The sequence below is a fragment of the Mastigoproctus giganteus genome, chromosome 9, assembly GCF_048544385.1.
Source record: "Mastigoproctus giganteus isolate SK-2022 chromosome 9, ASM4854438v1, whole genome shotgun sequence".
Taxonomy (NCBI): Eukaryota; Metazoa; Arthropoda; class Arachnida; order Uropygi; family Thelyphonidae; genus Mastigoproctus; species Mastigoproctus giganteus.
In genome coordinates, this window is record NC_143583.1 from 129,548,539 (window position 1) to 129,571,718 (window position 23,180).

At 38.2% G+C, this 23,180-nt stretch overlaps 1 protein-coding gene across 2 annotated transcripts in view; it reads left to right on the plus strand.

Annotated features, from left to right (window-relative positions):
* Window positions 1–23,180, plus strand: part of RnrL (Ribonucleoside diphosphate reductase large subunit) — a 206,738-nt gene that overhangs the window by 175,957 nt on the left and 7,601 nt on the right. For both annotated transcript variants that reach the window (XM_090381486.1, XM_090381487.1), the window contains 2 exons: window positions 11,984–12,079; window positions 19,273–19,461. In XM_090381486.1, coding sequence (XP_090237612.1) covers window positions 11,984–12,079; window positions 19,273–19,461 — 285 coding nt within the window. The remainder of the gene's footprint in view (window positions 1–11,983; window positions 12,080–19,272; window positions 19,462–23,180) is intronic.

Sequence of the window (23,180 nt, forward strand, 5' to 3'; positions counted from 1 at the left end):
ATGATAGCATTGAAAATTTACATAACACATCACATGGCAGTTATTAAATATAGAGGAAGTTATGTTTTACCAAAATATGCCAATTTCACATAATATAGCCAGTAATAGTAATGTATGACATACTGATTTATTTTTACAGATATAAGCTCATTTTCTTTAGTTTTAGCAATCCATTCTGGCCTCAGTTTTCTTGTGATAAACATAATCAGATTTCTACCTATCATTCTTTGGTTCAAATTCCAATGCAAAAATTTACAATTTGAAGGGAGCACACTTATTTTCCAAGTATTAACTGAACATGACATGTTCTCAGGGTTGTAAATCTATCCTCCAAACATAAACAGCCCCTCTAGAATAGGAGGGGCCAGCCAGAAACCCTTGTGGTAGAAAACGTTTTTGAAATATTTTGCTACAGAGGACAGTGTGTTTTTGCAAAGATGTTATTGGACTTCTGAAAGAACTAGGTGTTGTGCATAAGTCAGATGAATGGCAGTTATTCATAGATGACTCAAAATTAAGTTTAAAAGCAATTTTGCATCATAATGGCAACAAATCTCCATCAGTTCCTGTGTTTCATTAAGTCAGACTTAAAGTAAGTCATGAAAGCATGTCTAAGGTTCTACATGCTATAAAATACCAGGATTATGGTTGGAACATATGCAGTGATCTTAATGTTATCGGTTTGCAGCGGGGATTTCACAAAATGTTTTTTTTTTTTTTTTTTTTTTTGTTTGTGGGACAGCCATGCTACAGAAGAACGTTGAGACATGTGGGACGAGTTTATGCCAGGATAATGTAATGTAAAATATATTCCTTTAGTTCGATCCTTGGGTCCTTGAGGTTGTCACAGACATTCTCTCAGATATGCCAGACATGCTGTTCTTGCTACCTGGGAGTCTTTGGTCCTTGAGGTTGTCACAGACATTCTCTCAGATATGCCAGACATGCTGTTCTTGCTACCTGGGAGTCTAAAACGCTGATGGAACTGATATTCGGGTGACACTCAAGTCAAAGTGGACCCAATTTCGGTGAAGTCCGGACGGTCTATGACAGCCAAATCCTCTGCTTGCACCTTCACGATGGTGGGACTGTTAGTAATCCTGGGTATAACCTCCATGCACAAGTACATGGTGGGTGACCACCCAGGTGTGAACCAACGTAAGCAGGGGTCGAGGTGTGGCGGCCACACCACATGGAGGAACGCCGCTCCTCTGTGTTACCAGGCAGTATTAGGTGGTAGATGACTCTCATCAACCGGTGAAATACCACCACTTTGCTTATTGGAGGCTTGAAGTGGTGGAACCCACGTTTAGTCTCTAGAGCTAAGTTCCGGCTAACCCTTCCCTATCTCTTCCATCATGCAGTATGATTGATGATTTTTGAGGTTATGATGAATGTCGTGGCGAGATCCAATATTCCTTACATTTCGAGGGTACAGCTCTAAAACGGTGTTCGCAGGCTGGCCGCTAGTTAGTACACCGGACTGAACCTATTGGTAACTCTCTAGGAAGCTTCCGGATCAGCTAGTGTATGATCTTGCTACCTCTACTCTGCCAGATAGTGACTGGAGGGAGTCCGAGTAGTGTGTATGCGGGGAGCATTGTCGAGGCCACATTATGTCAAGGATCTGGGTATATTCTTACCACATGTACGCCATATCCAAAAATTTCATTACTTCATACAGCATGTCCCACCCACTTTTTCTTACTATTGAATACACCATGAATTGTCAAAATAATAGAGCAAGCTTATCTGCAAAAAGATCTAAACCTCCCAAGGACTTCCTAATTCATTTCACAAATATACGTGGTCTCAATTCTAATCTCAACGATGTCCATTTCCACTTGCAGTCTTCCAAACCCCATGTACTTTTTCTGACTGAATCTCAGTTATCAGTTGATTCAACTACTGCTCATCTCAGATGTCCAAATTATTTGCTGTATGATTCCTTTTGCCTCAAAGGTGGTACTTGTGCATATGTCCGTTCTGATATTCCCTGTCAAAGACTTGGCAATTTGGAATCTCCTCTCTTTGATCTTCTCTGGCTTAAAATCTCTCTACCTCATTGTGTAAAATTCATCTGTTGTCTCTACCGTTCTCCCAACTCCACTAATCACTTGGAGCTCTTTGACTTCCTCTCTTTGCAACTTGCCTTTCTCCAGTCCAACTTTCCTAACAGTGAGGTAATTTTCCTTGGTGATTTTAACGTTCACAACTCCAGCTGGCTCCCGTTTTCTAGTCACACCGACCCAGCAGGTCGAGATGCTGAGGCTTTTGCAATTACTAATGACCTAGCACTGATTGTTCATTTACCTACAAGAATACCGGACAATCCTAATCATATAGACAATACGCTTGATCTTTTTCTCACAAACAACCCTTCTAAGTACAAGGTTGAAGTGAGAGGTCCTTTAGGCACTTCAGATCACAATTTGGTGATTGTCTCTTCTCCAATGGAACCTTTATCTCATGGCTATTCCGAACCTCGTATTGTTTGACATTACAAGAATGCAAAATGGGATGACCTGCGAGACTTCTTTTCTTCTTTTCCTTGGTCTGATTACTGTTTCAAAACTTCTGATGTCAACGTTTGCTCAGATCGTGTCAGTGAAATTATTCTTGCAGGAATGGAATCCTTTATCTAACACTCCACTTTAAAATCTCGTCCTTTATCCAAACCTTGGTTTTCCAATAAATGTGCTAAGGCTGTTCAAGAGAAGAATGTTGCATATCGTACTTGGCTTGTCTCCAATTCTTCAGTTTCATTTTCTGCGTACACCAAAGCTCGCAACAATTGTAAAGCAGTTATTAATCAGTCCAAACTAGAGTTTGAACAGGCTAAGAGTAGAAAACTTGCTTCTTGCCCTGATGGTAGCCGAGCATTCTGGTCTCTTGCCAAAGCTATTGGCCGCAACTTTTGCCCATCTCTGCTCCCACCTCTGTCCAAACCAGATGGTTCTGTTGTCTCTTCAGCCAAGGATAAAGCTGACCTGCTAGCATCCCATTTTTCTTCCAGCTCATGTATTAATGATCTTGGTAAAACACCTCCCACCATTCCTAACACGCTCCATTCAATGCCTCCTGTAGTCTTCCGTCAAAAGGATATCAGAAGGATTTTGATGAATCTTGATGCTAAGAAAGCTCCAGGTCCTGATGGTATTTCTCCACTTGTTCTCAAAACCTGTGCTCCTGAACTTACTCCTATTCTTTGCCGCCTTTTTTCACTTTCTTATTCCAGAGGTGTTTTTCCGTCTGCTTGGAAATTTGCTCATATCCAGCCAGTTCCTAAAAAGGGTGACAAATCCCTCCCATCCAATTATCGTCCCATTGCAATTACTTCTACTCTTTCTAAAGTAATGGAGAAATCAATTAACCGCCAACTCTTAAACTACCTAGAAACCTTCCGTCTGATCAACGATCGCCAGTATGGATTCCGTCAGTGTCGATCCACTGGTGATATTCTGGCTTATGTTACCCATTTATGGACTAATTCAATGGAAAGGTTCGGTGAAACACAAGTAGTTGCTCTTGACATCTCAAAGGGTTTTGATCATGTTTGGCATAAAGGTCTTCTAAACAAGCTTCCATCTTATGGTTTGCCAACTGTTTTTAGTAATTGGTTATCCAGTTTTCTCTCTGATCGCTCACTGAGGGTGATGGTAGATGGCTCTCTGTCTTCTAACTTCTCCACTAATGCCAGTGTCCTCCAAGGTTCAGTTCTTTCCCCCACTCTTTTCCTCTTGTATATCAATGACCTTCTTCCATTGACTGGAAATCCTATCCATAGTTTTGCCGATGATAGCACATTGCATTCAACTTTCCATTTTGAGAAACCTTGTCCAGCTCAATCAGCTTCAAGTTCTCGAAAATCTGCTGCCAATTCCTTAAATGTCGATCTTCAGGTAATTCTCCAGTGGGGCAAAGACAACTTAGTTGATTTCAACCCTTCTAAAACTCAATCTTGTCTTATATCTCGCAAAAAGGATTCTTCTGCTCCTATGCTTATCTTTAGTGACACTCCGATTTCTAGGCAAAATGATATATCTCTTTTGGGGATTACCCTGACTTCTAATCTCTCTTGGCACAAGCACATTACAAATATTGCTTCCTCTGCATCTAAAAAACTTGGTTTTCTCTTTCGCTCTCTGCGTTACTTTTCTCCCAAACAGCTGCTCACTCTGTATAAATCACAAATCCGCCCTGCCATGGAATATTGTTCCCACATCTGGGGTGGTGCCCCCAAAACCTCTCTCAGGCTGCTTGATTCCATTCAGAAGAGGGCAGTTAGGTTAATTAATGATTCATCTCTAACAGAGTCTCTCCACTCGCTTTCTCATAGACGCACTGTTTCTGCTGCATGCCTCTTCTACAGATACTTCCATGGGCACTGTTCTTCTGAATTGGCTTCTATAATTCCCGCTCTCTCTTTCAAAACAGTCCGAACACGTGCCGCCACCAGCCAACATCCATTTACTGTCCAACTTCAAACCCACAGAACCAACTTTTCATCTTCCTCATTTATTCATTCAACTGCCGTTTTCTGGAACAACCTTCCTTCATATGTATTTCCTGAACATTACAATCTACAGAAGTTCAAGTCCAATATCAACAAATATCTTCTTTCGTCTTCTCAACCTCCAACCCAAGCACGGTACTAAGTACTATAGGTTATAATACCTCTCGTGTTTGGGGTTCTCATTAAAAAAAAAAAAAAAAAAAAAAAATCAAACAAGGTTCTTCCACCCATGCACATCAAACTTGGATTGATGAAAAATTTTGTGAAGGACCAGATAAAGAAGGTAATGGCTTTGCATACTTGAGAAGTGTGTTTCCCAATTTAACAAATGCCCAACTTAAGGAAGGAATTTTCGTAGGACTACAAATTAGAAGGCGCCTCCGTAGCCAGGTGGGCAGGAGCGGCAGTGCGTAGCACACGCTTCTTGATTAGACTGGGGTTCGAGCCCGTAACCACCAAATATAGAGGATGCGGAAAGGTCAGGGAATGACCACCGCATATCCCCGGAGCAATATGGCCTTAGTTGCTAATGCCCCTAAAAACCAAATAACAACAACAACAAATTAGGAAACTCTTGTAAGACAATGTGTTTGAAACCCAGTTAAAGGAGGCTGAATTGGCAGCTTGGCACTCATTTAAGGCAGTAGTGCATAGTATTTTTTGGTAATAGGAAAGAAGAAAACTATGAAATGTTGGTGTCTAATTTATTTGAGTACTACAAAAACGTGGGGTATTGAATGTTTGTTAAATTCATTTTCTCCATTCCCATCTCAAATTTTTCCCCGAAAATCTGGGGGCCCGAGTGCCAAGCGAGTGACTATATAGCGATTTCTAAGTGATATTGAAGCGATTTTCTCAGAGCGGCTGATAATTATAGTAGTATCCTTCGTTTCTCACAGTTATTTAATATTGCTGTTCTAAAGTAAAGAATTTAGCGTACCTAACAGAAGGGAAAGACACCTTTCTTCTTGTACATAGGATTATTTATTAACGCACTAACTACTAACCTTCCTTTATCGCTTGGTCACTGGTGGCACCGCTCCTGCCTCCACGTGTCGGGGCTGGAAATCTGGGAGAAGAAAGCCACCCTCCCAGGGCAAAAAGGAGCAAAGATGGACAAAATTAAACAGTTGTTAAAAGTATCCACTTATGGATCTTTTGATCCAGACCTAGATAGACATGATCGAGATCATGATGACACAAAATCCCATGCTAAACGACAAAAAAAAAAAGAAGGAACGGATAATACCGTACCTCTCTTTTTAATTCTACACTCCTCCACGGACCAACCATTGAGTAAGCTTTCCCCATTTTTGATACAAAAATGTCTTGAAAATGTGGCTGGCCCTCCAAAAATGGTTAGGCGACGGAGATCCGGAGACTTATTAATTGAAATGACCGAACATAGACATGCTGAGAGACTGTTAAAAGTATCTACCTTTGGTGGAATTCCCACGAAGGTTACCCCACATGCCACCTTAAACTCCTCTAAAGGGGTAATATCAGAGTGGGATCTTTTAAATGTATCGGAGGATGAACTTGTCCAGGAACTACAAGATCAAAATGTGGTACACGCAAAAAGAATCGTCATCAAAAAAGATGGAGAGCCTGTTCCTACTCGGACAGTGATACTCACATTTAAAACACCGAACCTGCCTACCACCATAAAAGCTGGTTACCTTAGGTGTCAGGTAAGACCTTACATCCCGAACTCAGTCGGTGCTTTAAGTGCCAAAAATTTGGCCATTCGCAAACTGTATGCAGGGGAGTTTCTGTCTGCCCAAATTGCGGGTCCTCAGATCACAATCAGAGTGACTGTTCTGCTGCAAAAATGACTTGCGCGAACTGCAAAGGTGACCACCGCATATTCAAAATTTGTGAAAAATGAAAACTGAAAAAATATAGTAAAATACGAGGTCGAAAACAAAGTCAGCTACCAAGAAGCAAGAAAACTAGTTTCACCTACTATAAACAAAAATAGTATCTATGCTAATGTAAATTCCAAACAGTCTCCACTCAAACAGATGTCACAGTTCCCATTACCAAGTCAGTTTCTGATTGGCTAGAACTGTCCTCTCTGAGCAACAACCAAGTGTGCATAAACAACAACCCAAACTCTCAGACCAGGCAAATAACACTCCTCTGATAATTCCAGCTGCATCTCCTCCTCAGATATGTGCTAATACATCCGATATTACAAACCCAAAATCAAAGAAAAATACCCAGGACATAATCATGGATACAGATGGCACAACTGTACATTAAGAACCAATTTTAGAAATCTACTCTGAAGAAGATATGGATACTGGTCGACCAGTTTTCAAAAAAGACAATCAAAATTGGAACGAAATAAGCCAGTCACCTTCAAAAAGCAGTCAGATACAGCTCCATCATCTAAACATAAATAATGGCCTGTGTTTACAATGGAACTGCAGAGGCTTTCATTGCAACAGAGATGATATCCATGATTTAATTAACCGGTATTCTCAATTGCTCTTTGTCTTCAGGAAACTTACCTACCTCGCAATTTTCTCCTCGATAATGAATTATTGCCTTTATCGAAGAGATCGTAATAGAACAAATGCTGCCCGTGGTGGTGTAGCAATCCTAATAAATTCAAATATCCCAACTAAACATATTCCACTTCAAACTGAAAATAGAAGCTGTCGTTGTTCATATAACTCTCTGTATTTCAATGACAATTGTCTCAATTTACCTACCACCAAACCATACTTACTCCTTAAAAGACCTTGAAGATCTCTTCATACAGATTCCTCCACCCCTCTGTATATTAGGGATTTTAGACAGGGTCGACTAATTCAAAGCTTTCTAGAGTCGCAAAACCTTACCATACTCAATACTGGTGCACATACTCACATACAACTCCCAACTGACACACCTCAGCAATAGATTCTCTCAATTTGTTCTCCAGTGCTGGTCCCAAGCAATGAGTGGCTGTTTCAAATGATCCTATGTGCAGTGATCACTTTCCAATCATATGCAATATTTTAGTATCAAAGACTCCTTCAAACAAACCACCAGGAAATGGAAATTTGTTCAGGCAAACTGGGCAAATTTCGAACATCAATCTCTCTTGATGAGAAAAAAATCCAGCTCCAGGATATTGATAATGTAACAGACTACATCACGTCACATCTTCTAAAAGTGGCCAAGGACACAATACCATTATCAAATCCCCCTGGTCGCAAGCATTATAATTACTGGTGGAATGAGGAATGCACAAAAGCAAAGAAAGCAAAATTAAAGCCTGGAATTTATTTCGGCGATGTCCAACCACAACCAATCTCATTAATATAAGAAGCTAAGAGCAAAAGCACGATTTTGTACAAAGGCAAGCTAAGAAAGAATCCTGGACCCATTTTGCATTCGACCTTTAACAGAAACACTGATCCGAAAACTATATGGAAAAAAATTAGACAGTTATCTGGTAAGTTTCCTACTATACCTTCTCCAATTCTCTCCTGGAAAGGGCAAGACCTATCCAGTCCCTTAGATATTGCTAATGCTTTGGGCAGTACGTTTGCTGAAATCTCAGCAGCATCAGCCTTTTCTACATCATTCAAATGAATTAAAAACACCAAAGAAAAGCATGCTATTAACTTTCACACTGCCCGCCTTCTTTCATACAACAAACCTCTGCAATACTCTGAACTTTTGCATGCTATTAGAACAGCCCACAATGGTGCTGCAGGGCCAGATGGCATTTATTATGTCATGCTACAACATCTTGATGACAAAGCTTGGCGCTTGCTGCTGGTTTTTTACAATCGTATATTTTCAGAAAATGTGTTTCCAGCTTCCTGGCATCACTCTACTGTTTTGGCATTTCTAAAGCCTGGGAAAGACCCAACCAACCCCCATAGCTATAGACCGATATCTCTCTCAAGCTGCCTCAGCAAAATCCTAGAAAAGATTGTCCACAGAAGACTTGTCTGGATCATTGAGTCAGAACATCTAATTAGCCATAGTCAATATGACTTTCGTAAAAATAGGTCGTGCTTAGATCTCGTGAACATCTTGTAATGGTTTCAATAGACATAGAGAAGGCTTTTGACACCACCTGGCGGCATGGCATACTTGATGATCTATACGACCTTGGTCTGCGGGGCAACCTTCCTATATTTATTCAAAACTTCCTATGTACTAGATCGTTTCAAGTTCAGTACCAACATGCCCTCTCTACAACGTTCATGCAGGAAGAAGGTGTTCCACAAGGATCAGTACTGAGTGCCACTCTGTTTGCTCTTAGAATAGATTCTATTACAAGACAGCTTCCAAATTCAGTCGAGACTTATCTTTATTCAGATGACCTCTCCATCTCCTGCCATTCCCAAAATATGAGGTCTATTGAACAGCCGCTTCAGATATCACTAAATAAAATACAACAGTGGGCTAGCATCAATGGCTATCGGCTCTCGCAGCAGAAAACAGTTGCTATTCATTTTTGTAGGCAGCGCAAACTTCATCCGGATCCCGAACTTCAAATTTCTAATGTCTCCATCCCGGTCACTAATAATATCAGATTTCTAGGATTAATCCTTGACAACAAGTTAAATTTTATAGACCATATTAAAAATGTACGTACTTGCTCTCTAAAAAAAAGTTAACCATACTCAAAGCTTTATCCGCCCAAACATGGGGTGCAGATCGTACTTCTCTGCTTCAGCTATACAGGTCATTAATCAGATCCCGCCTTGATTATGGAGCTCCCATCTATGATTCTGCCAGAATGAGTGCATTATGCTGGCTTGATCCCATTCAACACAGTGCTTTGAGGATTGCACTTGGTGCTTTTAGAACGTCGCCCACACATAGTCTCTATATTGATGCTCACGAGCCCCCATTATCGTTACGTAGAAAAAAACTGTTACTAAAGTATGCCGTTAAGATACAAAGTTGTGCCTCGCATCCGATTCAGTCATACTTGCCCAATCCACCACTAGAAAACCTCTTCAGAAATAAACCTAGCATAGTAAAGCCAGCTGGTCTTCGCCTCCTTGAACTGATGGAAGTTTGGAATCTTTCCGTTCATTCCGTACAACAGGTAGCAACCTGCTGTCAATCACCATGGGCTTCTCTTCTTCTGGTGACTTGTGACACTTATCTCTGCTAATGGGGAAAAGACGTTTTACAAGCATCTAATATCATACAACTTCATGCAGTTCACACTCAAAAATATAGTGATTTTTTCCCAATTTATACAGATGGCTCTAAATCAAATTCAAACGTTGGAGCAGCTGCAGCGTTTCCGAATACCGTTATTTCAGTATCCCTTCCATCTGAATTCAGTATCTTTTCAGCTGAAATATATGCAATTAAACTGGCCTTACAAAATCTCTGTGCTGCTTGATCTTTAAAATCAGTTATTTACACCGATTCACTTAGTTCAATCATGGCTTTATGTAATTTCTCAGATAAAGTTCACCCTGTTATAGAAGAAACACGAAGCATATTACTAAAAATTGAAGAACGCCATCAACAGGTCATCTTCTGTTGGATTCCACCACATTCTGGTATTTTGGGCAATGAACTGGCTGATAAAGCTGCAAAAAATCCAACTAGCTTAGACTTAACTAATATACCTGTTCCACCATCAGACTTTGCATTAACTATTCAAGCTGCATGCTTGTCAGAATGGACAACAATCTGGCACTCTCAAACAAATAATAAACTCTTTCAATTTAAACACGATCCGAAAATTTGGCGCTCCAGTATCCGTACATCAAGACAAGAAGTAGTAGTCCTATCAAGGCAAGAATAGGTTATACCCATCTTCATTTACTTAGAGGAGACGATCCACCACAGTGTCCACGTTGTTATATAAATCTGACTATTAAACACATACTCATTGACTGCCCTTACTATAGACAAGACAGAACATCAACCCTGCTATCACTGGTAAACCTTAATAAACCAATAACTCTAGAGAATCTCATTGGTGACAAGGAAAATATTTATGAATTTTTCAACTTTCTGAAGCAGATTGGACTTTTTAATCTTTTCTGATTTTATAAAAAATTTTTGATTTCCCTATATAAAAAATGAATAGATGCATTATAGTCATAGTAGCTTATGCGCCATTAAACTCCCATAACAACAACAACCGAAAATCTGGGAGATGTGAGTGATGAATAAGGGGAGCAGTTTCATCAAGATATTTCCACGATGAAAAAGGAGTACCAAGGTTGCTGGGATCCTTTTATTAATCGACTGCTACTGATTCCTTGTGAGGTAGAGTAAGCAGGAATACAAGAGAACCCCTTAGTAGCAAACATTAAGGACAATTACAGGCATGCTGATTATATATTATTAATATATCACTACTTTGCTATGATTTATGATATTTTTTCTGAAGTTAAATGAGTTACAGAGAAAGTATAATATTTTTTTACACTTGTATTACAAACTTGAATTATATGTATACAGCAACACCCCACATAGCACTGATAATTGGTACCAAAACTGTTCCGTGTTACATGAAACCATGCTGATTGAGGTATGGTTATAATAGGTTTTAATTGAATGTGTACCAGAGAAACAGTCTCTAAACAAATTATAATAAATCTATAAACAATTTGCACTTGATAGGCAATTAAAAGGATTTGAAATAAAAAATATTGCAATCTTCTATCCATGTTTAAAAAAAGATGTTCCATATTAATCAGCAGCAAACTTCTTTTCTTAGTTATCACTTTTATCATGTAAGATGCTGTAGAAATTCCCTACTCTTTACACTGATCCTTCGTTTTATTCCATTTTCCCGCATGATTTTAGCATATGAAGCACCATCTTCGTGGCACTTCATAATATCAAGTGTGTGTTTTTTTGTTTTTTTTCCGTAATGTAAGCCATTTAAGTTTAGTAGCTCCACCACTTTTATTACTTTTTCTTTGACTCATTTCGTATTTAAAGGGGTAAAAAATAAATTGTGAAGTGAAAAGTTTGAAAAGCTAACACGTCATCTCGTCAGAATGGAATTAAGAATACTGAACACTGTTGCACGTTGTCGCTGACTGCCTGAGGGGAGCTATTGGCGTGTGTGAGATAGTAGAGTTCAATATGGCTTTAGACACACGTAGCATATATGTGCATGTCTAGGCTATTGAATGAGTTTTAATATGTACAGTAAATTTTCGACTTAAACTTAATTGAAAACTGTTATAGTGAAACCTGTGGTGTTTGAAGCCGTGCAAAGCAAGGTATTGCTGTATATCCCTTTATTTTAACATTAAATGTTGATACATCTTTTGATGTTGGCATGATTGAGACTTTTTATGGTGATTTTTGGAATCAGTGCATTTATTTCCTCCAGAATCACATCTTTTAATTGCAGTATCAGAAAAAAATATTTTTTGTTGGCTAGTGTTATTATTCTCGAATAGTTTGTGTATTTATATGATTTTTTTTTTCCCCCAATACAATCAGTCAATGAAAATTGTTTTTCAGGTTGTAAATCATCATCTTCTGAAAGATTTGACAGAAAGAGGTTTATGGGATGAAGATATGAAGAATCGCCTTATTGCTAATAATGGATCCATTCAGGTATTTTCCCTTATTGTTTCTTTGTATTTCTTTCTTTTTTTTATTGTCCCCCCCCCCCCACCACCAAGGTAAAAACTTCATATAAGAAATTGATTGAATTTCTCCATTGAAGAATTGTTATCTTTCCCACATTGACTAAATTAATGCATTAATTAGTTATCAGGCACACAAATTTTGAAAGAAATGGATTAAGACATTTGCTGCTTTCTGTGTTTGAGAGTGCGCCATAATTTTCGGAATCTTGGGAAATAGCATTCTGAACATTCATAAATAACGATCGAAAAGTAAGTGTGGAATTCATGGCTAAAAGTGAACACTTACTTTTATCGCTGAGCTGTAAATCAGAACAAGAACAAGAAAACATCAGAACTTGAAATTTTATTGAAAGTTTATTCTATGGTTAGTTTATGCCCATAGAAGTTTATTCTATGGGCATAAACTAACCTAAATGTTTACCAAGCTATAAAAAAAATGAATTGTTGATTAGAAAATAGGCCTTGAGCTGCAGGTTGCGTATCACTTTATTAAAATAAAATAAATAAAAATATAGGTTAAAATAGATATAAAATACACTTGGTTGTCCACTTACGACCACAAAAAAAAATAATAATAAATAAATTAATTAATAATAAATCAGGAAATCACTACTGGTGACACCCACAACCCAGGTAAGGATGACGGGAGGCCTGAAGACAGCACCAGGCACATACACCCAGTCACTCTCTCTCACATACACCCATTCGCTTTCAAGTACAGCAGGCCCCCGTTATAACGCGGTTTGCTTTACGCGGATTCGCTATAACACTGTTCTTATATTATAACCCGTATCTGACTATAACGCTGTCACAGATCACTATAAAGCTCTTTTACAGATTGCATTTTTGGCATATTTAACAAAATCGTTTCATTTGATGAAGTCGATAGCTGGAAAATGAATAGCAAAACAGCATCAAAACGTTTGGTTTCCCACGCCGACTTGAGAAATTTTCCCACGCTCAGTGAAATTTTCTCGCGCGCTAATTTAATTGCAGTACAGTGACTTGTTACGTAGTTCCGAGATCAACATTTTTAAAAATGATCAAGTATATTGCTTGTAATATTTGCGTTATATGCATTTATCCGAAGTCTACTCATCACTCAGTATGGTATTAGACATCATGCGTAACGGAAAGTTTACTTGAACATTGTATCATAATTAATTCAACCAACGTGATTACATTTTCGAAGAGCTAATAATGACCGATAGGAATGAAAAAGCAACAGCGTCTTGGCGCAGTACGAAGACTATAAATGTAAGAAAAAGACTGAATTTGAAAATCAAATTAAACGTTTTGAAGCGAATCGATTCCGGTCAAAGACAAGCGGATGTGTGCCATAATTTATGACTCGCAATTTAACTGTAAGAACAATTATAAACAAAAAAATAAAGAAATAATTTTAGCGGCGGGAAAGATAACTGTTCCACTGTAAGCAACTAGGGCTAGGCCGGCTATTAGGATTAAAATGGAAAGACTAACTAATTTTATTGAAGATAATATCCAATGCAGAATTCAGTTAAGTTAAATATTAAAAAAAAAAAAAAATAGAGAGAGAGAGAGAAAGAGATTAGCCAATATGATGATCTGAAGAAAACTCGCCTAAAAAAAAAAAAAAAAAAAAAAATGTGGAACCATTTAAATCTAGTAAGACAGGAAATTAGAGCTGGAAAAGGAATTAGAAAATGTGAATTGGAATATCATCGGTTTGGCTGAAACAAGAAGAAGAAATGAATCACTTATAGGTTTATCAAGTGGAAATCTGCTGTACACCAATGGAAACAGTGAAAGGAGTGAAGGTGGAGTTGGGTTTCTGGTCCATAAAGATTTTAAAAACAACATTTTGGAATTCAAAAGTACATCACCAAGGGTGTCAAGACTAATACTCAAGATTTCTAAGAGGTACAAGCTAAAGATTATAATGATTTATGCACAACATCGAGCCATGATGATGAAGAGGTTGAAGAAATGTACACCGAAATTGAGTCTTCTAGATGAGCAGAAAACCCACTACACTATTATTATGGGAGACTTCAATGCTAAGGTTGGAAAAAGGCAAAACAGCGCAGAAAGAGGAACTATAGGAAATTTTGGAATTGGTGAAAGAAATAAAAGAGGTGAAAGACTTGTGGAATTTGCAGAATCTCAAGGAATGTCAGTAATGAACACTTTTTTCAAGAAAAGGGTGAACAGAAAGTGGACATGGAAGAGTCCAAATGGATTAACAACTAATGAAATCGACTTCATCCTCACTAACAGAAGATATATTGTGAACGATGTTACCGTCCTGAATAAGGTAAATGTTGGAAGTGATCACAGAATGGTAAGATGTACACTTGATATAGATGTAGGAAAGGAAATGAAAAAACTGATTCGAGTAAATAATACAAAGGTCTTTGAAATAACAGAGGAGGAGAAAAGGCAGTATGTACTGGAACTTAAGAACAAGTTTGAGCTTCTGCAGACTGCTCAGGACCAAGATATCGACGAGGAATATTACAACTTTCTGAAAGTGATAAAGCCAAAGAAACCTATAGGGAAACAGAAATCCAAAGAAGAAAAAATTAGTCAAGAAACACTTGTCATGATGAACCGAAGACGACAAATGAAGAGCAAGAAAAACACTGACAGGGAGAAAATTGAGTATACAGTAAACCCCCGCTATTCGCGGGGGTTACGTTCCTGAGAAATGTCGCGAATACCGAAAACGCGAATACTGAGTTATGGCTCCCATAGTAATTAAGGGGTTCCGTTCCAAAGTATGAAATATATAAGAAAAACTAGTCTAAAATTTTGTCTATTTATGTATTTTGTGTACCTTCATAATATGACTATGTACATAGACAGTACATAGTGAAATGCAAGCATATGGCATCGAAATGAAAATAAGAAACAATTTAATATTAAATGTAATTAATATTTATTAGAAATTTCAAACAAATCTTTCAATCCAGTGCCTTTGCTATAGCTAAAAAAACTTATCCCGCAAGTGCTATCACCAGTTTCGCTAAAGTGTTGATAAAGGAATTTTGCCTTTTCACGAATGATGAGTGAACTTAACGGAATTTTATTTTGAATTCGGTCTTCCAACCACAGATTTAAAGCCTTTTCCATTTTTTCTAATTTAACATCACGAGTTACAGAGCATATTTTTGAAGAATTAGCGTGTTTTCACGGACACTACGGCGGATTTTTTCTTCCGATTTTTTGATTGATTGTACCGTTGACTCATTGATTTTATAATGCTTTGCCACTGAGGAGACACTTTCACCATTAGAAATTTTGTCTAATAATTCAATTTTATTCGCTAATGTCGTCACCTTCTTTGATATTTTCACATTTCTCTTTTTATTCGTAGCCATATTTTTGTAGGGGTTAGAAAGAACTTGTCCACAATAAAGTCACTTTCTTCCGTTAACACACTCGAAAAAGTCTGTTTTTCGAGTGTGTTAGAAGAAAAGAACTTGTTAAAATTATTGAAGAGGGGTATTATGTGTTATACTTCTCAACAAGTTTTTAACATAGATGAAGCAGGACTTCTGTGGAAACGAATGCCTAAAAGAAGTTTCATATTGAAAGAACAAAAAACATGCCAAGTTTCAAAGCGGTGAAGGATCAGTTGACTTCATTGTTGGGTGGTAATGCTGCGGGCCATTTAAAATTAATACCCCTTTTAGTTTATTTGGAAGAGGGCCAAAGTTCAACTCAAAATCCACACATTTTTCATGATTAAATTCATCCATTAAATTAAATCAATTAAATTCATTATTTTAATTGGAATTTTAAGTTTACTTTTGATACGGAAATAGTTACCACATAATTATACGTATGTAATGCAGAATATTTTATATGTGCAAATATTTGAATATTAAATATTTTGACCGACATTTGTGCATCTTTTCATTACTGTTTATTATTGATTAGGAAATATACTATGGCACCGACCGCAGCTCATAAATACATATGTTACCTTATGGGAAAGCGGCGCTCGCTTAGCGCGGATTCACTTAGCGCTCTGTTTTTCCGGAACAAATGATCAGCGTTAAGCGAGGGTCACCTGTATCTGTTGCGTGTGGTGTATTAATTAAAATTCTACTGAAATACGCATAAAATGTTTAGTAAAAGGAAAATGACTTCATCTACATATACGCCAGCTAAAAAGTCAAGGAAAACTATTGATTTAGAGTGTAAAATGAAAATTATCCAGCAGTATGAAAGCGGAAAGAAAGTGAATACGATAGCATGTGACTTGAAGTTATCACATTCCGTGGTATTGACGATACTTAAGGACAAAGAAAGAATTCAGGAAGCTGTGAAAGGTTCTGCACTTATTAAGTCTACAATTTTAACCAAACAACGACAGGAACCCATCCATGAAATGGAGAAATTGTTGTTTATGTGGATGGAAGATTTAATACAAAAAAATACACCCATGAGCCTTCACACAGTGCAAGCAAAGGCTAGAAGTTTGTTTCAGTTTAAAATCACGTGCCGGAGACGATTACACAGAAGATTTTCAGGCTAGTACTGGGTGGTTTAAGCCTTTTTAAAAAAAGATTTTCTTTGCATAATGTCTCTATAAATAAACATCTCCTACCTCAACCCAAGAACATGGCCCTGACGATGCATAACCCAGCACAAGCAAAGATTGAAAATTGATTTTGTAAATTTCATTTGTATTAATTTTTACATTAATTTTAGATTGTATTTTTGTGTTTACAGTACATTACGTACAATATAATTATAGATTGTAGTTTTGTTTTTTTATAAACAGTATGAATAATAAACCAATTAAAATGTAGAGAACGTTTGAATTTAACCTCATAGAGAGAGAGAGATAGCCTAGGCGTAGAAACAAAGGTATATTCAGTATCGCTAAGTAAAAGATAAAAACATTACTGTATTTAAAATGAAAAATAAAAGATTATAAAAATAAATCATAAAGATGATAAAAAGATTAGAAAGGTTAAAAAATACTGTTAATAAATATGTGGCCGACATACGACCAGATCGACTTATGACCTGTCAGTCAGAACGGAAGTCGGTCGTAAGTCGACAGCCAACTGTAAAAGCATTAAGATATAGGTAAAATTACAGGTAAGAGTAAAGTGCAATATACTTTTACCCATATCTTAATGCTTTTATTTTATATCAGGTTTAACTTATGTTTTTATTCATTTTATTTTAATAAAGTTATTTTAAATCAGTTTTGTCAGTAGTTGATAGAGAAATACATAGTCAATTGTTGATGCTAAGAGCTCAGTACTCAACCAGTGTGCCAACGGAATTGAGCAGTTCATTTCACATGCTTTTACTTTAGCACCACTCATGTATTGGCTGCTCAAAAACACATAAAGCAGTCAAGAATTGACTGCCTTATGTGTTAACTAAAAACAAAATATTTTTCTTCATATTTTAAGAATACTTTTGAGGAATTATCTCTTGGTAAAGAACTGTTGGGAGAAATAAAAGATGGAATTGAGAATAAAATTATTTAAGAATTTTTAGCATTACGAAAACTACTGAGCTGTGATTTTAGAACAAGGTTGACATTAGCAAAAGAAGGTATTTTCAATATACAGCAAACCCCCGCTATTTGCGGGGGTTACGTTCCTGAGAAATGTCGCGAATACCGAAAACGCGAATACTGAGTTATGGCTCCCATAGTAATAAAGGGGTTCCGTTCCAAAGTATGAAATATATAAGAAAAACTAGTCTAAAATTGTTTCTATGTATGTATTATATGTACCTTCATAATATGACTATGTACATAGACAGTACATAGTGAAATGCAAGCATATGGCATCGAAATGAAAATAAGATACAATTTAATATTAAATGTAATATGCCTTTGCTAGCAAAAAAACTTATCCCGCCAGTGCTATCACCAGTTTCGCTAAAGTGTTGATAAAGGAGTTTTGCCTTTTCACGAATGATGAGTGAACTTAACGGAATTTTATTTTGAGTTCGGTCTTCTATCCACATGTTTAAAGCTTTTTCTATTTTTTCTAATTTAACATCACGAGTTATAGAGCAAATTTTTGAAGCAATTAGCGCCTTTTTCACGGACACTACGGCGGATTTTTTCTTCCGATTTCTTGATTGATCGTACCGTTGACTCATTGATTTTGTAATGTTTTGCCACTGAGGAGACACTTTTACCATTAGAAATTTTATCTAATAACTCAATTTTATTCGCTAATGTCATCACCTTTGATATTTTCACATTTCTCTTGTTATTCGTAGCCATATTTTTGTAGGGGTTAGAAAGAATTTGTCCACAATAAAGTCACTTTCTTCCGTTAACACACTCGAAAAAGTCCGTTTTACACTGCAAAACAGTAGATTTATCATTTTTGTAAGCAAATCAATTTATAAATTGATAAATTTATTCAATTTATAAGCATATAAATTAAAAGCAAACGACGAAACCTTCCATGACAAGCGAATAACACATACTGAACAAGGATTAGCGAGAAACATCCACGCTCGCGATTTTGTCACTCCTCTCCCCCCACCCACTGAGCGCTGTTTTTACCGGGAAAGATAATTTTAGCCACGTCCATGTTTTTTTATGGGGGAAAATATTCACGGCGCTTTAAAATTCACATTTTTTAGGTTTCATTTTATATTAAATCGGCGATCGCGAAACCGCGAATACAGATACCGCGAATAGCGGGGGTTTACTGTATTTATAAATGTCATTGCAAAGCTCATCGACGTAAAGATTATCACTCCCTTCAAGCAATTAATATCAGTTATGAAACGGAGAAGTCAACCTTGTATAACTTTTCTTGTCCAAAAAGAACCTATTATAGGAGAAATAAATTTATGTCCCACAAATTTCCTAACATTTTAGTTGAGAATTATGAAAATTCAGTATGTTTTATATACAAGTAACTGACTAAAAATTTATCTTTAGTCAGGTTCTTGTACACGTACATCAAATCTCTTAGAATCAAAATGGGCTTATTTTGATCCCTTGAAATTCAAATTAATGAAGTTTTATTGTAGCAGTTTACCATTACAGGTACTTTCTTGGATTCCACTTTGGAGTGAATAGGTAGCCCACAATTAACTTTACAGTTCATTCTCTGAAATGTATAATGATAATATAATGTATTATTCCAATAAATAAGTCATTTTTCTCTTTTACAGAATATTGAGAGCATTCCAGATGATCTCAAAGTCCTATATCGTACAGTCTGGGAAATTCCTCAGCGCACTATAATCAAGATGGCTGCTGATCGTGGGGCATACATTGATCAGAGTCAGTCCTTAAATGTTCACATAGCAGAACCTAATTTTGGCAAATTGACTAGTATGCACTTCTTTGCATGGAAATTGGTAAGGAATAAAACAATACGTTGTATTTCTTAATATTTCATGGATAAGATTAACGTGTAAGCAAATCAAATTATTTCCAAAAAAAGGTGGCCTTCCTCCACCCCTAATTTTATGTAATGAAGTTCAATTCCACGTATTCAACCTATTTATCCAGAAAGCTTGGACTGTGAGGGGAAAGCCAATTTTCTGAGGGGGCAGTGCGTGCACGTATGCACACCAATGAGCCAAAACAATATGACCACCTACGTAATATGATGTTGGTCCTCCACGTGCAGCAAAACAGCTTGTACCCGGCAGGGCATGGATGCTACAAGATTTCTAAATGTGTCATGTGGTATCTGGTACCAACACGTAACCAGCAGATCCTTTAACTCTTGTAAGGTTCATGGTTGAAACATTACAGATTGGAGTTGCTGTTCCAATACAAACCACAGACACTCGATGGGATTGACGTCTGGGGAATTTGGAGACCAAGGGCAATACCTGGAAGTCTTCCTCATGTTCTGCGAACCAGTCTCAAACAATCCGGGTGGTGTGGCATGGTGCATTCCTGCTAAAAGACAGCACTTCCAGATGGGCAGACCGTTGCCATGAAAGGGTGTACCTGGTCGGCAATGATGTTTAGGTGGGGGGTAAGCATCACAGTGCTCGGCACACGGATGACTGGACCCAGTGCATCCCAGAAGAACATCGGCCAAAGCATGACACTGCCGCCACCTGTTTGTTTTCGTCCCACGGTGCATCCAGGCACCATCACTTCTTAAACGAGACACATGTACCCGGCTGTCCACATGGTGCAACAGGAAACGTGATTCATCGGATCAGGTGACCTTCTTCCAATCACTCAATGTCCAGTTTAGATGCTCACGTGTCCGTTGTAGGTGCTGTTGCTGGTGAACCATGATTAGCATGGGCACTCGGAGCAGCCTGCGGCTACGCAGCCCCATTTTCTGCAGGGTTTGATGTACTGTGTATTGTGACGCATTACTCCCGTCACCAGCAATCCAATTACTGGCGAGTTGCACCCTGGTTTCCCTTCTGTTGCCACATACCATCTGGGAGAGCCTTCACTCACCTCGAGGATCGATGAGCCGTGGTCATCCAACGCCTTGCTGGCAGTTTGTGGGTTCCCCCTCCTTGGACCACTTTCAGTAGGCTGGTGGGATGCCCATGGCTGACCATGAGCACCTCACCAGCCGTGCCGTTTCGGATATGCTCTGACCCAGTCGTATGGCCATTACAATTTGGCCTTTGTCAAACTTGCTTAAGTCTGCTGCCTTTCCCATCTGAAAACAAGAGTAACACTGATTAATGGGGCTCAGTATCAGGTGTTTTTTATACCGTGTTCCAACCCGCGCATGCACCATAGTTCACCCACAGTTGCTTCGATTTGTGCAACGACTCGCTGGTCATAATATTTTGGCTCATTGGTGTATATATACACACACAAATTCAATGATTTTAACATCTTCATGGGTCAGCCGTCAAAACCAAGGGAAATGCAGCAAGAAGTAAGGCCTCCGTTTCTAACGTGAAATATATTTAGCAAGTGGTGGATACAAAGAAACCAAGTTATAGATTGAGTTTATATGGAAATCAGGTTGAGGGTGGTGGTAAATATATGGAATGCCGGCGTATGTTTCGTGGCAGACCCGACAGATGCAGAGATAGGAAAAGGTAGGAAAAAATAATAAATGCAAGAAGTAAAGTGTAATAACATAAAATAAAATAAGGAGTCAAAGCAGAGGGTCACAGATGCCACTTATTGTCATACCATACCAGAGTCGGAGTGCGGATCATATGACATAGACCGTCGTGCGAGGTTAGAAATAAAGAAAGGAGTACTGGCTCTTTTCAGTGTAAATATATAGTATGTTATAGCGACCTCAGGAGTTGGAATGCAGCAAGTCGTATGAGATTAAAATTGCTAAGTGTGATGGGAAGATTGACATTCAGAGCGATGAAGCAGTGCATCCCAGGATACCAGAGAAAAAAGGTAACTGTCAAAGTAGTGTAGTGTACCTTGGACTCAGGGGCGGTCCCCATGGACTGGAGATGTGCAAATGTATCTCCAATTCACAAAGGGTTTGAAAGACGACTCAAGTAACTATAGACCTGTTAGTTTAACTTGTGTTCCGGGGAAAATAATGTAGTAACTGGTTAAAGAAGTATTGCACGATCATCTAGACAAGACTGCAGTAATAGTTAAGGTACAGCATGGGTTTTTTAAATGGAGGTCTTGTCCGACCATTTTGATTGGATACTGTGATTTAGTCGCAAAGGAACTGGATGCAAAAAATAATTTTGATGTAATATACTTGGATTTCGGGAAAGCTTTTGATACTATTGCACAAAGAAGACTGCTGTACAAATTGGAGCTGTATGGCATTAAGGGTAAGTTGCTACAATGGATAAAGGGATGGTTGAGTGGGAGAAGACAGAGAGTGGTAATCATGGACGAATGTTATTAGTGGAGTTCCCCAGGGTTCGGTGCTTGGCCCATTGTTCTTTTGTGTATTCATCAATGATATTGATGAAGTTATATTGGGCTTAATGTCCAAGTTTGCAGATGATACAAAGGTTGGCAGGATTGTTAACTACATTAAAGACAGTATGCTACTCCAACTGAAGCTAGATAAGTTGGGCAAGTGGGTTGAAAAGTGACAACTGAAGTTTAACGTTGACAAATGCATATGGGTAGCAATAACCCAAGAGAAACATACCAACTGTGTGGTACTACACTGAGGAAAGTGAAAAAGACCTGAGGATAATTGTGCAGTCATATATGTAGTTCGCTGAGCAGTGCAGACAGGCTGCCAGGGCAGGTCATGAAGTCTTGTCAATGATATATAGAAATTTTGCTAGCAGGGACAGGGAGGCAATTATCCTATTGTACAAGGCAATGGTCAGGCCATACCTTGAGTACTGTATACAGTATACAGGTCCGGAGGCCTCATTTTAGGAAGGATGTAGACAAGTGAAAAGAAAGGCAGCAAGATTGGTGAGGGAAACAAAGGGGTACTCTTACCAAGAAAGGCTTAAATTCTGCAAATTGCAGAACCTGGAGAGTAGGCACATGCGAGGTGATCTGATTGAGGTGTATAAGGCCTTGAATGCTGCTGCTGTTGTTGTTGTTGTTATTTGGTTTTTAGGAGCATTAGCAACTAAGGCCATATTGCTCCGGGATATGCAGTAGTCATTCCCTGACCTTTCCGCATCCTCTATATTTGGTGGTGACAGGCTCGAACCCCTGTCTAATCAAGAAGCGTGTGCTACGCACTGCTGCTCCTTCCCACCTGGCTACGGAGGTGCCTGCCTTGAATGCATTGAGCAAGCTGTATTCTGATGAGATTCTTCCTCTTGCTCGGATTAAGAACCTGAGGGGACATAGTTTCAAATTGAGGAAAGACAGTTGTATAATAGATGTGTGGAAATTTGTCTTTAGCCAGTGGGTAGTTGATTGGTGGAATGGACTTCCATATCTTGTTGTGGAAGCTGATAGCCTAAATAAATTTGACTGAACTGGGCAGGCATTTGGAATGAATAGAGTGGTGAAATGGGAGGTTTTTTTTTTTTTTTTGCTGATGCTGTGTAAGCTTGCTTTCTTACATTGTATACCTCTGCTATTTAGATGCCGAACTCTGTATAAGGCAAAAAAAGCAAATTAAAAGAGAAAAATATCATCTTTATATTGCATTCGTAAAACTAATGGCACACAA